The 17,289-nt window shown below is 34.1% G+C and overlaps 1 protein-coding gene and 2 long non-coding RNA genes across 4 annotated transcripts in view; 1 reads left to right on the top strand and 2 right to left on the bottom strand.

Moving 5' to 3' along the window:
- Window positions 1–4,673, bottom strand: part of LOC147760110 (uncharacterized) — an 88,738-nt gene extending 84,065 nt beyond the window's left edge. The window contains exons 1-3 of the mRNA XM_086995340.1: window positions 4,397–4,673; window positions 3,870–3,994; window positions 1,675–2,857 (exon numbers count right to left, since the gene is read on the bottom strand). Coding sequence (XP_086851466.1) covers window positions 1,675–2,857; window positions 3,870–3,986 — 1,300 coding nt within the window. The 5' untranslated portion in view covers window positions 3,987–3,994; window positions 4,397–4,673. The remainder of the gene's footprint in view (window positions 1–1,674; window positions 2,858–3,869; window positions 3,995–4,396) is intronic.
- Window positions 4,674–4,902: 229 nt separating this feature from the next.
- LOC147760108 (uncharacterized) lies at window positions 4,903–12,773 on the bottom strand. Its single transcript, XR_015331033.1, has 3 exons — window positions 12,350–12,773; window positions 12,085–12,135; window positions 4,903–5,518 (listed from the first exon to the last, which is right to left on the bottom strand). It is a non-coding gene; the product is annotated as an uncharacterized LOC147760108 (long non-coding RNA).
- Window positions 6,342–8,939, top strand: LOC147760109 (uncharacterized). 2 transcript variants are annotated; one of them, XR_015331202.1, is made up of 3 exons: window positions 6,342–7,312; window positions 7,772–7,841; window positions 8,368–8,939. It is a non-coding gene; the product is annotated as an uncharacterized LOC147760109 (long non-coding RNA). The 2 variants fall into 2 exon arrangements; XR_015331201.1 differs by lacking the exon at window positions 7,772–7,841.
- Window positions 12,774–17,289: the final 4,516 nt, after the last annotated feature.

Raw genomic sequence — 17,289 nt, 5'->3', positions numbered from 1 at the left:
GAAATAACCCAGTAAGAAACAGAATATGAGGGAATGCGATAAGCAAATATTTCTGCGGATTTGTCTCATTTGCACTGTTATTTTATACTAGCATACTGGGTACGATGAATCTTCTTTTTCCATGTCCAGGCAGAGGGTTTTCAACTGATTGGGATATTTCTAACATCAAGTCGAAATGCAGCATAAGTCGAATGATTTCAGTCTTTTTTTCAGCCATCTTAAATTCTTTTAGATACTCATCAAATACCTCCTCTTTTAGGACTCCCACGACTACATCCAGAGTGAATGCTGGTCGGGGTCATGATGGCAGAAAACACAACTGCTAACTAAAGTGGATCTATTATGACGACATTTTCCAGTCCATCAATTTTAAAGTGTAGGATGTCGCCTTGCTGGTGATGGTAAGGAATGAATTATAATGTTTAACAGGATAATAACCATCAATTTTTAATAATAAAATATTAGTATCACGGATATTCAGAAAATGTGACTAGCAAAGGTCTTCAGGCCCATGGAACTTCAAAGTCACACCTTGAAAATGCCAAAATGTAGACAAGACAGCACTGTCCTGAAATGCATTTTTTTTTCATTTTTAACAAATTTTTAACATATAACAAAATTAACAGTTTACTGCCATTTTCATAAAAATATCAATAGAACAGTGTTTTATGTCCAATTTAGTCCATTCTGAGTTTCTGAACATTATCATAGTGAATGATTGAATCTTACAAACTGCAGTTATATGAGTTTATTTCCATTTTTGACACTTTATTATACAATACATGATAACAAGTTTACCATCATTTTTACATAATCAACTAACAATGTTGTAAAGATGCAGGAAATATCAAACAAACACTTTTAGGTATCTTATTAGTTAAATAATGAGACTGTTAACATGCCTAAGAATTGAATCTGAAGAAATGTGAAAAAACAGCATAACTTATAAAATAATGGCCAGATTATGCTGATTTTCAAACTCGTCCTACGTTTCAGAAAGGTTGACCAATCCTGTGAGTATAATGGCAATTTGCCCATCTGTTTTTCTTATATTGTGTTATCAGTGCTGCATATATGCAAATTTGAATACAAAATGTAAAATGGTATTCCACTTATCGTGTTATTGCTGAGTGCACGGCAACGGCGACAATGGTGACGGCCTACGGCAACTGCGACGACAGACGCAGGTGACGGCTATGTGTACAGACACATCTGTTTCTGTACATAAAAATGTTCGGCACATAGAACTGCAACAGTCTTACCCTCACACAGACGTTGATGCCCATGTAAAACTCGTTTTGTTGGAATGATTAAAATATAAATTGCATGACTTTATGGGCAATATTTATACTGTTCTAACAAAGGCGATGGGCAAAAATTTGCCAAGGGGAAAAATGCTGATAAGATCTGTAAAGATATCATTTTCGGGGATTATAAAAAATACCTTTGGGTATTTATCAAGTTACATTATTTTAAAATATATAAAGTTTGGTTTATTGGCAACAATTTGAAATATTAATTCTCTTCATATACATCATAGTACATCACCCAATATGATTAGTTGCATTTACATCAGTTTAAGTATCACCGATTTCAATGACTGTATTACCCCTAATTATATTCAGGAACATAATGTCTGTTTACAGCAAAACTACCTAAAATTTTAATGCTTACCTGAAAACCAAACACGATACGGTGTCACATGGATTGGCATTTCAGTGCCCTCTACAGATCTACATATCTCATCGTTTTCTTGGACGTCTTCTGCTTTTATTGGAATATCTTTTCCTTTGTCATTTAACCGAATGCAAAAGCCTAACTGCATCCTGGGACAGTACGTGTCCTTAAGAGTTGACAGTTCTTTTTCAACAGTTTCCCGTGCGTTGGAGTATATGTCAGGTTTTGGTTTGTTTCCAGTAGCATTTGTTATCATCATTCTCATGGCCCTTTCTTCAATGGCGAGATGGAGCACCGATTGTTCGTCTCCCAAACGGAAGGAGGCATAGTCAAACCCAACAACTGGAATGTTATGTTTATATTCCTGAGCTCTATACTTCCTAAGAAGACGGATGATCAGACGATGAAACAACCCGATAGGAAACAGAATGTGAGGGAATGCGATAAGCAAATATTTCTGTGGATCCGTCTCAGACAAGGCATTATTTACACTGATATTGGATACCAGCATACTGGGCACGATGAATCTTCTCTTTCCAGACCCAGGCAGAGGGTTTTCAACTGCTTGGGATATTTCTAACATCAAGTCGAAATGCAGCATAAGTTGAATGATTTCAGTCTTTTTTTCGGCCATTTTGATTTGTTTTAGATATTCATCAAATACCTCCTCATTGAGCACTCCTCTTTTCAGATCGTCTTTCAGGAGATCAAAGTGACTGCCTCCAGGTTGACTGCTGGCATTGGTCATGATGGCAGAAAACACAACTGCTAACCAAAGTGGATCTATTATGACAACATTTTCCAGTCCATCAACTTTGAAGTGTAGGATGTCGCCTTGACGGTGATGGTAAGGAATGAATTTTTCTTGTAATTCTTCATCGGGGAGTCCTACCCTTTTTGCCATTTCCCTCAGTTTTTCAATAGATATGATGGGGGTTTCTTCACTCTTCTCTGCCAAATTCATTTCCAATTTAATCCAATTCACTGAAAGATGTTGAACAGTAGCAATACTGTTGCTGCTATAACCGCACAAATCTTCGATCGCTTTTTTTATTTCAGCGAACTCCCCATCATCTTCGGCCAAGTTGCTTATGGCAAAATATCGGTAGACGTGGTCCTTGAGTACCTGCCTGTCGTCGAGACACTTCTTGAGTTTATCAAAAATCTTTTCAACGTCGCCCTATGAATAAAAACTAGTTAAGACATTTTTGTAGTTGTTGTTCATTACCATATAATAATGTTAAATTGTCAGTGCGAAAGAAAACATTTACCGGGATGTGTGTATGTGTATGTGTGTATATGATATAGTCCACTTTGTTCAAGTTGAGAAATGGGGTATGTTGCAATGAACCTATAAAATTAGGATGGAGTACAGGGGGCAAGGAACACCCTTTTCCCCCAACATTAAATCATGCCATCCACAAATAGTCACATAGTGAAAAGTTTCTAAATAATTAAAGTCATAATAACTCTTCGTTTTGGCCAAAAATTGGATTTTCCTGGAAAAAACGGCAATTTTCCCGTACTTACCAATGGCCAACGACCCCATTCCTGCATTCAAAGTTAATCCAGGTTTTTTTTTCCTAAACGTACGGTTTTTTGTTAAAATCTCTTAAGAGATTTTAACTGACGGAGCTCTCTCTGACATTGCAAAGTCACTGGTGACCTACTTAAAACTGCGGGAAAAGCAGACAACAACAACACTATATAAGATTCATGAGATATATTCGTCTTTTTGTTAAAAATGCATTTATATCCACAATGTGTGCCATTCTGGGCTTTTCGTTATCCGACGCACTGTACAAAAACTCGCAACTTACGTCTGCGTCTGCACTAATGCGTTTGGTGCCATGTTATTTTGGTCTCAAATGAACGCGAGAATCCGCGTGACACCATTACGTCATTAGCAACGAATGCACTTGTCGACCGGAAAAAAGGCATCGTAAGCCCTACTGACAAGCACAGATTTTAGTTTTCCTACAATAACGGCCGTTTTAGTGGTAAAATACAATAGAATATATTTCCATGCGTTTTTTACAATGTATTTCATGCGGATTTTTGAATCTCAAAGGAAGAGTTATTATTGCTTTAAGTCACTCGTCAGGAATCGTGATGTGGTTGAAGGGATACAAATTATACATAGAATAAGTATGGTAGTAATTGAATAGTTGTTATAAGAAAAGCGTTTTCACCTGTGAGCATAACATGTCCTTATGAGTTCCAATAATCAAGACGTATGGCATGGCATTTTTGTCTTCTTCCCTCAATTTTCCAATAGTGTGCATATGGATTGAGTTTAACCAAAACATAATAAACTCTGAAAAATGTATATAAAGCCTTAAGGTAATTGCAAAGATGAATATTATTCAGTGTTTTCTCCTCAGCATTGCTAAAAATAGCGCCCATTAATATAATAATAATTGTTCTTATTGGGTGTCTTACAATGGATAATATAACTAAAATCTTTAAAATTACTACAATATTAAAGTCTAAAACACTCACCGGAACCATTTAAAATTAACGCTACTAAAAACTCAATGTTATATATATATATATATATATATGCCTATAGCAATATACATGTATTAAGAGCAATAGAGAGATTTAAAAATGTGGGTCTTTTAATAAAGAAATTACACACAGTTGACAGGCCATTATTTACATGAGGGCCCTGAGTAGTTTATACATGTAAAGATATATACATAAAGCTCAACAATACCTTTCAGCGTCTTCTCTCCCCTGTATACACGGATTTTATCATCGAGGTCCTGGTCAAGTCGGAATACCAACAAGTAGATGATCCGCTCTGAGAGGAACGTTTGGTGTGTGGTGTAGTAGACATCCTGTCCTGCAAAATCCCAAATTGTGACCTGTTTCTCTGGCTCCACATCTTCTCCTCGGGCAATTTTCTCAATTTTTTCCAATAGCTCCTTGTCAATATCATCTAGATGGTCCCTTTCTGCCACTGCGAGGAATAAAATAAGCTATGTCCGAACTAACTGATTTTAGCACAATGCATATTGTTATGTATTGCAATGCGTGCATATTTATCCAAATCATCGTATTAATCCCGCAGTATATTGTATAAATATTGTATAAAAATAAATAAATTAGATTGAAAATGCATGTAATAAGTATAATTGGTATCAAGCGCCCGATTGAGTTTTCAGCTGATGTGCCTTCTTCAAGGGGGGGGGGGGGGGGGGGGGGGTTGAGAGAGAGAGAGAGAGAGAGAGAGAGACTAGACCTTAATCTTTATAGACATGCTTTCAATCTAATTTATTTCATTTGTCAGGGACTGTTCATACATCGACATATCGTCAACATTCTTATACAACTCATGTTTTCTTCCCCAGAGGTATGACATCCACTTTCACCTTTGAAAAGGACTGTACAATAAACAGTGCGGTTAAAATAAAACTTTTTAGCATAAAAAAGTATCGTAATTATTGACAAAATTTGAATGTATTTAGTGTCAATTAACTTTGTGAAACAGTTATCAAATAAATTAGAAGCTTTCGTCTCTTTCTGAAGGTTTATCGGCAATTTGCGAAAAAAAAAAAAAACATTTTTTTCTTAAAAATGTATCCTCTCTGTTGAATACAAGTGAGTAAGCTCAAAACATAAATTAAAATTGTAAGGTATAGTCAATTTTAATGTAACATTATTAATACAAATTGATGAAAATAAGAATGCAGGAACTCACATACTTAATCGACAAGCTAAGAACAACTCTCGCAGATTCTGAGCAAAAGACGGAATCTTGTTTTACTACATGTGCACTACTTACCTGCTGCTCTGTCAGGAGAGGCAGGTGATTCCCTGTCATCAGGGGGAGCAGCTGTAGAATAAAGAGAAGAAGAATATCAAACACCATTCTAGCAGAAAATGACTCAATCTTAAAGCAAACAAAAACGTGGCTAAGATAAAGGAATTTCTTTACAAAATTTTAACATATAACTTTGGGATATTGGTCTATAAATATTGTATAAAAATAAATAAATTACATCGAAAATGCGTCTAATAAGATCAAGTATAATTGGTATCAAGTGCCCAGTCTTCAAGGCACATAAGGTATAATGGCCAACAAAAAACACATAGAAGGTGGAATCCCTTGGCAAAAAGAAAAATAATCCTCAGTCATATAAAGAAGACTTATTTTACAGAAAATTAAATTGTCATGTTTGTACCCAGATAAAACAAGACAGCAAATCTGTCAAATGTAGACTTGCCCTTCAAGAAATCGACGGAAAATAGCTCTTTTTCAATTTTGAATGTAGAAAATATATAACAGCTAAAGCTCTCAAATTAAGCACATATGTGTGATATCATGTGAAGAATAAGTTCTGTAAATTTCAATCCAAGCAGTCGAGTACATTTTGAGACAGAACGCTTTAAATGTGCAGCAAACCGTAACGCTAATCCCTTCAAGATCTTGACGAAAACCGGAAGTGCGTCATGACGTCACTCGCTTGTACTTGGAAAGCTGCTGGGTGATTTTCCGATGAGAAATATTTCGTGGCTTATACAAATGTTCGGAAAATGACCATGCAGATAAAAGAAAATTCACTAATCAAAATTGAAACTGCGTAATAACATAGAAAAACATTGTGCATTTCTGACCTCGACTTGTCAGTGTAAACAAAGTGTACTGAACACATTGCAACAGTAGGACACATACTGTCAGGATTTAGGTGTGATTTGAAACGTCATGGATTTTTTGGTACATCCGCGTCACGAAATAGCGCCAAAAAAGCGGCGCGATGAAAAATGCGTACGTCTGAAATAAATAAACTTTGCGAAAAAACTACAGTGAATTGACTTTCCATATTTTAGAGACTAAACGAGGAGTTATCCGTCTATTGAAAAACTGTAAGCTTTTGTCAATGCACTGTACAGAGTTACAATTATTTCTCTCCGAATCAAGAAAACTGAAAATTTTACGTGTCCGAAAATGCTTTTGTATAGCGAGGGACTATATTGCGAGGAAATTGTTTCCAAATACGAAATTGGCTTAAAATTAATAAAATGGTCGAATATATATCCAGGTTTTCGATTTTGAAGGGAATTTCCCGCACACTCTCTGGTTAAGAAGTCTCGACAGAAAATCCGAAAAGTTGTGAAAAAACAGAGCAAAATTTCTCCCCTGAGGCACCTCCGATAAGAGTGCACATCTCATTCATTTCCCGAACTTAAAATTACGTTTATTCATCCAAAAAAGTTAGTGACTAACCTCAATTTTCACGCAAAGCAATGATGTTCCATAACTTGCTTCGACAGTATTTTTTTGACCTTGAACTGTGGAAGTTCAAAAAAGTCATGTGATACAAATCATGTGACGCGCAGATTTGGGTGCTAAAATGCACCTTTATAGACCCATATTGAGTCAAATATAAGTTTAAGAAACAGAATAAACATTTCTTTTATCAAAGACCAAAAACTTAATACAAATTTAGTAAATTTACCGAAATCCCGCCCACTAAACGAGAGGTGAACTGAGGTGCTTTCCAACGAAACCCCGCAATTTACAACGAGGCAGGGACAGGTGAAGTAGGTTGTGCGGCAAGTTATGATTTTTATCCTTGCTGAAATATGGAACCCACATATTTATAGCATGTCAGAGACTCATTATCAGGTACGTATGCAAATTATTTAGATTTTAAAATATATATAAATGTTTTTTATTACGAGAAATGTGCTAGTTTCGCTCCACTACATACTGTACATAATCAAACACATTTGTTATACATTGTATCTTGTAGATTTGTTGTTAAAATGTGCACCGTGTGACCGACGCAGGCTCATTCAGAGTAATCTAACTCCGACTACAGTTCAGTTTAATAATAACTTTTGATCTAGTGTTATTTAGAATACTAATATTACATAACGACATATGTGCCTTAATTAGTACGTACGTGTACTGTAGCTGTATAACGTAGCATTGCGAGCACCTGTCATGTGAAGCATAGATAATGTGCTTGAGAGTTGTATATATTGATTGAATTATGAATACATCACCTTTTATTTGTAATAATTAGCAATAGATCAGGGGAGTATTTGGCAAGATTTAACATTTCCCTTGTCTTTTTTTCAGGCTGATAAAAATCTAAAAACTTTCTAACATTGATGTAAGGAAAAAGATGTTTGGATATACATGTAGAATGGTAAAAGTATTTATGTACTATGAGCTTTTTTCATGATCAGTTAACACTCATTTTTAGTATAAAGGTCCATTTGAAAGTGTAGGGTTTATTTTATAAATCGTTGAAAATTTCAAAATCAGTGACTTGCTAGCACAGGTATAAAAATGAAAGTTGAGACATTTATACACCATACTCGCTTACTGTTGAAGTTGTAGATTTTTTACTTAAGTTAAAATGAAGTAGATCTATTGGAGAATGTCATATGGTTCTAAGAGCAACAGTAATAAAGGTTTAAAATATAATCCATTTTCTGTTTTCTGTATGAAAAAAAGATAAAGCCAGTATCTATTATTTTATTATGTGAGTTCCTAGACTTGTGTTAGTTAAGTACCACTTGGACATATCTTCCGACCCTCACTCATTGTTAGTCAATTTTTTTTTTCATGTTAAATTGACCTATATATTGAAAAGGGGTGTAAACAGATTGTTTTTACTTTTAGTTGCATGGAATTGTAAATTCTGAATTTATTCTGATTTTCTTTTCCAGATAAAAGAAGAACAGTTTTTTCAGATATTACAGAATCTCTGACAGGCTTTGAAGTGCCCTGAAAAGTGTTCACGATGATATGCTGCAGCATTATCATGCATTCCTATTAGTCATATTAAAAAAACTGTCACCAAGCCCTTAGTGAAAATTGGTTATCAAAGTATTCTTTGGCAGCACTTACATTTTTTGAAACATAAAAAATTGAATTTTTTAAAAGAAATATGACTTTGGTGGTATTTCTTTAAGATAATTGGATGGCAGTGTTGCAAACAAGTGTTATTATGGACACATTTTTTCTAATTGGACTCCCAGGAGCCAGGCTGCTTTTCACATTCAAACAAGAATTTAAAAAGAAAAAAAATGTCAGAATAGTAAAAGAGGTATTTTGAATATATTTACAGTCCACATCCATTTATATCCAGTATATAATGCCTGGTGTTCACAAATACAGGTAGAGCCCTTTTAGGAAGCAAGTTACATACAGTGTATTCCCATATTTTAATATCAGATATCAAATACAAGCATATGAAACTGTTTTGAATAAAGACATAAATTGTCCTTGGTGATCAGCATATTTTTCTCTTATTTTAAGTCTTAAAAGGATAGCTAATGTATTTTGAGATAATGCATTTGAAGATGGAAAATGTATGAAAATTTCTTCAGCAAAAAAAAAAAAAAAAAAAAAAAAAAAAGATAGGAAAGTCATTAAGTTCAACCTAGTGCAATGAAAGTGGATATTTTATATTAATTTTGGAAATTTTTATTTATGTATTTTTTACATTTTTACACACTTTGTGAATTCTTACTAGCGCCCATGCATATGGACTTCCTGTGCATGTATACTTGTACCATTGTTTTGAAAATAAAATTATGTCCTGTTGTTTTTTTACCCTCTATTTTTTATTGAATATAAAAGAGGTAACTGTTCATATCAGCCCAAAATGGATTCTCCTGGAGTAAATGACAATTTCCCCCTTCTTACCAATAGTTACTGGGGTACTGAATCAGTTTTGACATTCAAAATTAGTCTGTACTGTAATTTTTTAATTAATTTTAATATTTCAAAAGATTATTATAGAGTGCAGCCACCATGTGATTGGATGGCAAGAACAGTTTCCAAAATAATTGTGAAAACTACCTTTTGGTGGTAAAATGGAATATATATTGTATTCCTATGGGTTCTTTACACTATTTATTCTTAAATGTGAATCTCATAAAAACAGTTGTTAACCCTTTAAAATATTCATTTAAGAAACGATGAATTTGTCTGTGCAAAATAAAGAAAAACAATTTTGTTTTATTTTAAACTGAAGTTTTGGACTCAGAAATGTCCAATTACCTACATAATTTCACAAGTAACATTGAAACATATGCAAGGTACATGTATCGGTAGTAGGGCATAGAAAAAGAAGGTGCAACAATATTAAATTTACAAGTTACATATAAAACTGACACGCATTGTTTGACTTTCAATTGAAAACTGTAATAATATCCAAAATAACCGGTGATAAGCGCCAAAATTAAGTACATCTGCAAATGTAAACAAACGCCGAGTTGGGCCCGTCTTGAGTCATGGATGACGCAAAAACCTGGATTTTGCACGATTTTTGGTACAAAAAATTCTGCAACAATTTTTTCCAAAGATGGATTTTAATGATTTTTTATACATACAATATTGATTAAAAGATACGTTATCTCTTATCCGGAATTTCCCGCACACTCTCTAGTTGAGGAATAGTGGCCAAAGTTACGATGTTGCCAATTATGCCAATTATGCACAACAGTGTTGCCAAATTTTGCCGCTCAGTGCGACTTTGACGAACGCAAGCTCACTCTAAACGACAAAATTTCAGTAGAAGGCTACGTGAATATGAAGTCTACATACCCCACAATCATAATATCGTATTAGACTTGCTAAGTATGCATTTATTTAAAGTATATAGCCATTTTTCGACCAAGTTTAATTTTTTACAAAATTTGAGCCCGACGTTACGTCCTGGCGCGAGAAAACGACGTTATATCACTCCGCATCGACAGTATGTGTCCTACTGGCAAGCAAGCACGTCAATGCCGCATTTGATACTTTGTATCAGACGCTTCCTTTTACTTGACAACACAGTGTTTACGATGGGCATGACAGGAAAAACAGTGCAAAAAACATGCACTTCCAGTTTTCGTCGATTTCTTGAAGGCATGTATTTCTTGAAGGACGAGTCTACAGACAAAATAAATAAATAAATAAATAAATAAATAAATAAAGATGCAAAAAATAGGTTAATTTCTCATTTTGATGCAATAATAAATAATACTTGTAATAGCACGGTCAATCGACACTGAATTTAAGTCATGCACAACAGGTAACATGGTCAATAACAGGAGCGGATCCAAATGTATTTTCTGACAGTATTTTAAAATATCTTTGTTAATCCACCCTCCATTTTAGATGGTCTTCCAACAAAAAAAATAGATACCCGTCAATGTTAACTTTAAAATCTGACAGTCTTCCTGAAAACCTTGAGGACGATCCCAATCTGCCCCTATGATAAGATTACAGTTTCAGGACCACGAAAGTTCAAATTCACATACTAGTAATGAAAATCACAATATTTGACATATGAAAGCAGTGCATATAATAATATAATGTTACATAATGCTGAAATACATAAATACCAATACAACTGCTTTTGTGGGAAAACAGAAAATGTGCAGAGCTTCAGGTGGAGGGGAGTTAAAAATTGAGTTGAAACCCTCAGTGTTTGAAAAAAATTAAAAACAAAACATTTCAGTAAAGCTGCTTTTAAAACTAGCATTAATGTTGGCATTATACAAAATAATTTTTTGAAAACTAATTTGCAAAATTAAACAACATTTATCTGCATAATTATCACTGCTTCCCTATTATGGACACTGTTATCTGGCAGAAAACTTAACCTATGGGAGTTTACAGGGAATCTCAACATGTGTGTTTTATATGATCTCATTTTATTGCCACTTGAAACTTAATTTAGGCAAGTGACCTTATAGCTCTGAATTTAGCTAGTAGTTACCCAATGGAAGATTAGAGGCTTGTCACCCAAATGTGACTAGCAACGGTATTCAGGCCCATGAAATATCTAAGTCACAATTTTAAAAAAGCAGAAAATAATAATGCACAAAATAGGAGGCTGTCAGTTCTAATGTAATACAATGCTTAACTGCACAATCAACCCCAAAATTTAATTATGCACAATAGTATATAACGATGTAAGTAAAAGCATAAGGCTTCAGGCCCATGAGAGTTCAACCTCACACCAGAATGAGATAAATAAAAATTTCACAAAAAATGCATAATTCGATAAAAAGGATAATTCAAAAGAGCGGATTTTTCTAATTTAAGCTGTTTGTCAATCCTAAGAATCATTTTTTGTAAATATAAAATAGGTAACAGTTTTCTTTTTATAACGTTATGGTGATAGTGCACAAAGTAGGTTTTTGATGCAATATAACATAATGGTCAACTGTATAAATACCACAAAATTTTAATTATCTTCTATTAAAAACATGGACATTAAGAAAATTTGATTACCACCAGGCTTCATGCCCATGTGAGTTCAAAGTCCCAGTATGATGAAAATAAGAAGATAGAAACTCACATACCTTATCAACAAGCTAAGAAAAACTCTCGAACATTCTGAGCAATACACGAGAATTTTGTTTTACTACATGTGAACTACTTACCTGCTGCTTTGTCAGGAGAGGCAGGTGATTCACTGTCATCAGGGGAAGCGGCTGTAGAATAAAGAGAAGAATAATATCAAATAACATTCTAACAGAAAAAGAATCAACCTTGAAGTAAACAAAAATGTTTTCAAGGCACATATATGTGGAATGGCCAAAGAAAAACACATAGAAGGTGGAATCTCTTGGCAAAAAAGAAGAATAACTACAAATATCTGTTTAAATTGCACCAAGATGAACTATTCGAGACAATCATGTACAATACCTCTATTTGTCAGCATGTTATTAATATTCTCTTCTGAATCTGGTGGGGATTCCTCTAGTGGCGTTTGGTCCAATACTGTTAAGTCCGGCTCACAAAACGTATCTGAATTCTGTACTCCAATTGCCATGTTTTGTGCAAACTGGTCTTTTGGATCATCTGAGAATAGTTGGAAGGATCATACAGGTAGATCAAGCGTTGTATCTAAATGTACCCTTTCTGAGTGTACGTATCAGGCTACACCGTTGAAAAATTCAATTCAATATTGAGTAGAATAAAGCATGGTGCTTTTACAGAGAATGAAATTATAGTGTTTGTACCCAGTTAAAAAATAATCAATGGGCTGTAGGAGTAGATTGTAAAGTGTCATGTATGTCAATTGATTGATAACAATACAAAGGCACCACTTATTTAGATACTATTTCACTCAGCCCCTCGTCTACCATACTAAGATAGGGAAGGACACATTTGGACACCCACACGTACACGTATGTATAATTCCTTATTGTGAATTATGTGGTAAAATTGAAAATGTCTTATCTTCTGTTCTTTGTATTCTTTATAAACATATTCCATATGTGTCAAACGTTTTCCTATATTCTGCTTACCTTTTCCTCTGATCCAACAGGATCGGCCAGCTTTATGGACAACACACCTATGGCGGTATATATTCACGCCAGTTGTATTTGCATCTTCTTCTTTGATATATTCCTCATGGATGAGGCGCTTGGCGAGATAAGTCTTCCCCACACCGTAAGGTCCAACAATAGCTACTCGCTGTCGGTATACTGGAATCTTACCACTTTCACACAATCGGCGAAGCCGTTCATTAAACTCACCTGGTAATACATATGTTATGCTTCAGATTGACAAAAGGACTCATGGATAAGGTGAACGATGATGTTTGCAGACGTTATATTTATTGTGAAGCAATAGCAGAGAGGAAGCGAGAGAAAATCTAGAGAGGTGGATGCCTGCATATGTGCTTGAGAGTAACAGTGTGTTATGTAAAATCTCACATTTTCACGATGACAAAAGTCGATAAATCGCAGCTTAATTAAATTTTTGAATTGAATTGAGAAATTCCCAAAAATACTATGGTGCGTTATTAATATTTATATCAGGGTAAAACAAACTTCGAGTAAAATAGACAGATAGATAAAAAGGGTGTGTAATCTGGATACTGAATCACTGCTGAAGAACAAAGTGAAGTATACAGACATTTTTCATAAATCACAAAGTCGATTTGCACACAAAGTGTATCTCTGCCATTTTTGCAGATAAAAGAGGCAAAAAATTTGCAAGACTTAGTTTAAGATGAAAAAGTAGGTCAAAGGTCAATTTCAAGGTCACAGTTTGGCTGCCAGTATGTGACTTCTTATTCAAGGTCAATAGTAACCATGGGTGTATCTCTGCCAGTTTTTGAGTATTTCACATTTTGCTTCACTACTGAATATTGAAATGTACTTTTTTATATAGCACAACTCCTAACCTACATATCAAAAACAAACAAAAAAATGGATTCCAACCCCAGTACGTATCAATTGAGCTTGACAAGCTCTACGAAATGCAAAAAACAAGAGGTCTCTTGTATTTAGGGTTCTGGTTTAATAGAGAGTTTTCAGCTTTGGCATCTAACGGCTGCCTCTCCTGTGAAAATGCACCGATTGACCCCAAACTCCCGAAGAAGTCCCAAATTGTAATCCCCCCACTTAGGTCGGTGTAGTTTCTAAAAATTGGCACAAACATATTTTTTTTAAATCCCCATTTTTTGGAGATTTTGGCCTGTTTGACCTTGAGATAAAGGTCAACTGTCAAATCCAAGGGCATATCTGGAATCTACAAATATGACTTTTGGTCAAAATTCTATAGTAATTTTTCCGATAATTCCTTTGGTTTGAGAGATATTTGGCATCGAATTTTCAAAAATTTTGACAAGGGTGCGTTTCAACGAACGTCATGCCCAGGATAATGCACCAACTGAGCCAAAAAAAAAGGTTCAAATTGAGATAATATGTGACCTAAATCCAAGAGATGGGGACATGGGTCCTTGGGGTCTAGGAGGAGAATGGTGACTTGTATCCAGCTCCAGAATGCGGAGCTAGTGGAGCTGTATGAGACGGGTCGGGAATAAAATTAGGAGTAGGGCCATTCCGTGGTATTTGTGTCCTGGGCATAAAATTTTCAAATGTACAAAAATCAATCAAAAGTTGGATTTTCTGAAAGAAGAGACTTCAGGGGATAAGAATTTGTAAAAGATTTACCTGTATTTTTTGAATTCATGATTTTATAGCACGTTAAACTTGAAAAATGTGAAAATTAGCATTACGGACGGAATTTTTTATGTTTTGCATGTAACACTCAAAATAAATTTTAATCAATATCTTTCAATTGAGACATAAATTACAGCAATTCCTTGAGGTAAACACATAAAAAACCAAGTGAAATCTTTAAAAAATAGTTAATTAATCATTAATCCAAAGTCGTTTTTTTTTTCGTCCGTAATGATTTGGGCTCTATTTTTTAGGTTTTTTTTAAAGACTACTTGGCAAAAAAAAATTTCCTTTCATATTCTCCTCACACTAGTCCTATGTTTACCAAATATCCAAAAAAATTGTTTTAAACATGTTTGATGACAAAGTAATTTCATAATAAAAAATCATTACGGACGGAAAATTAGCATTACGGACGGAAAGGCATAGCTACCTGGCTATAACATTTCTACTGAGTGGTTTCATGTGGCATACTCAAGAAATAGATTTATGAATTTTAAAACTAAAGAAGAACTGTTTCCCTTATAAAGGTTAATTTAAAAAAAAAGATTATTCAAAAATGCAGGATTTAAAGTCAAAAAGTGCTTTTTCTTACCTGGCAAGACTTGTAAACATCTGTCTCACTTGTCAATTAGTGGCATTTGAATTGCACCTTAAGGATCACTTATGATCATGGCTTCTCCTGGATATTTTCAGTTACTTTGATTGCAATTTGAAGATAAAATGTGCTTCTGATCACTTACCTGTCATATACATGTTGCATATACCTGGGAGATAAGCAGTTAAGATAATTACTGACCGCAATTAATCAAAGATGACTAGAGGCCAGGCCTTTGTTTTGGCAACATGCCACTTACCTGAAAGTATCCTATGTCCTGGTTCAGAGATTAACAGTAAAGATTATTTAGGTCAAATTATATTCATAGATGGAGGTGATATAGAAGTAACTTTTCTCCGAGCAAAGGACAAGTCAAAAACACTATTTGCTTTTCCTTCTCAAGAAGACCGTGGATTTCCAATGACCAAATTATCAAACTTTTACCATTCCCTGTGATGGACCAACGCCAGAGATACAAATTCTCTGTTGATCTTAATGTGTCAGAATAAAAACAAACTGTTTAAACTTTAGCATGAAAAAAAAAAAAAAAGACTTTTAAAATGTAGCTATTCTGAATGAGCATTCAACACAGCATTTTAAACAATGACTATATCAGGAATCTCTTATTCCTGAAAGTGTACACTGTAGTTGATTTTTGTAATTTGAAATAGCTCACAAAAATATTTGAGTTGACATCAAAAATAACTTTCTATTATGTGTGTAATTAGTAAATAGTTAACTTTAACCATGAATAAATGATTAATTGTACTTTTTTAATGGCTTCTGTGTAAGTTTTGCACTGTGGACAAATTTTCCGTCCGTAATTTTCCGTCCGTAATCTGACATGATTTTTTAAACTTCAAAATTTCATAACAAAAAAAAATTTTTTTTCAATAACCTTTTACATTTCTAGTAACTAGAATAATGAAATTGTCATGTCAATGCAGTTTTATCTTTAAAAAGCCACAAACAGAGCAGAGTTTTGAAGTTGAAGTTGATTAATAAAAACGCTTGTCCATTTTTTTCCGTCCGTAATGGTGATCAATAACCAATATTTCTCCTAAACTAATAAATGTTATTTCAAGTTTTTTGGTCACAAGTTTAGGCTTGCACTAATCAATATTCCTGCCAAATTTGAACAATGTATGTATTATAGTTTTTGTAGAATTTATTTTTAAAGTGTCAAAATTCCGTCCATAATGCAAAACGAATACCACGGAATGCCCCAGTACCAACAGCTTACAGGCTGGTGGTACTAATAAATGTGTTGACTGCCATTTTAGTGGTAAAACATAATTTGTTATATTTTTATGAGTTGTTTACAATATATTTATTAGTAAATATGGATATCATACAAACAGTTGTTATCCCTTTAACAACAACACAGAATAATATTACACAATATGACTTATTCAAAAAAAAAAAAAATCTCAGCTGATGAATCACAGGGACAGTAAGTTTTAATTTAAAAACCATCAGATGTAAAAATTGTAGCTAGTAGATGATGTGCTGTAGCAGTGTAAGAGATTTTGCTTATTAGTTAAAAAAAAAAACAAGGCAGCAAAGCTGTCAAATGTACAGACAAAAAACAGAAAATAAAGATGCAAAAAAGGTCATTTTGTCAATTTTGATGCAATAATAAATAATGCTTATAATAGCACTGTCAGTCAACACTGAATTTTAATCTTGCACAACAGGTAACATGGTCAATAACAGGAGCGGACCCAGAGATATTTTCTGACAGTATTACAAAGTATCTATGTTGATCCATCCTCCATTTTGATGGTCTTCCAACAGAAAAAAATAGATACCAGTCAATATAAACTTAATAACCTGACTGTCTTCAGGAAGACCCAGAAGATGGTCCACCCCTTCAATAAAATTACAGTTTCAGGACCATGAGAGTTCAAATTCACATTATGAAACTCTCAATATTTGAAAAATGATGACAGTGCATAAAATAATATTACATAATGTTTAAAGACATAAAAAACAATACAACTGCTTATGTGGAAATACAGAAAATGTGCAGAGCCCCAGGCAGATGAGAGTTAAAAGTCACAAATGCAAGT

Source organism: Lingula anatina, chromosome 9 (assembly GCF_051362555.1).
Source record: "Lingula anatina isolate TDL-2025a chromosome 9, LinAna3.0, whole genome shotgun sequence".
Classification (NCBI taxonomy): domain Eukaryota; kingdom Metazoa; phylum Brachiopoda; class Lingulata; order Lingulida; family Lingulidae; genus Lingula; species Lingula anatina.
The sequence above is the reverse complement of the archived record's forward strand: the minus strand, read 5'-3'. Positions and strand labels throughout refer to the sequence as shown.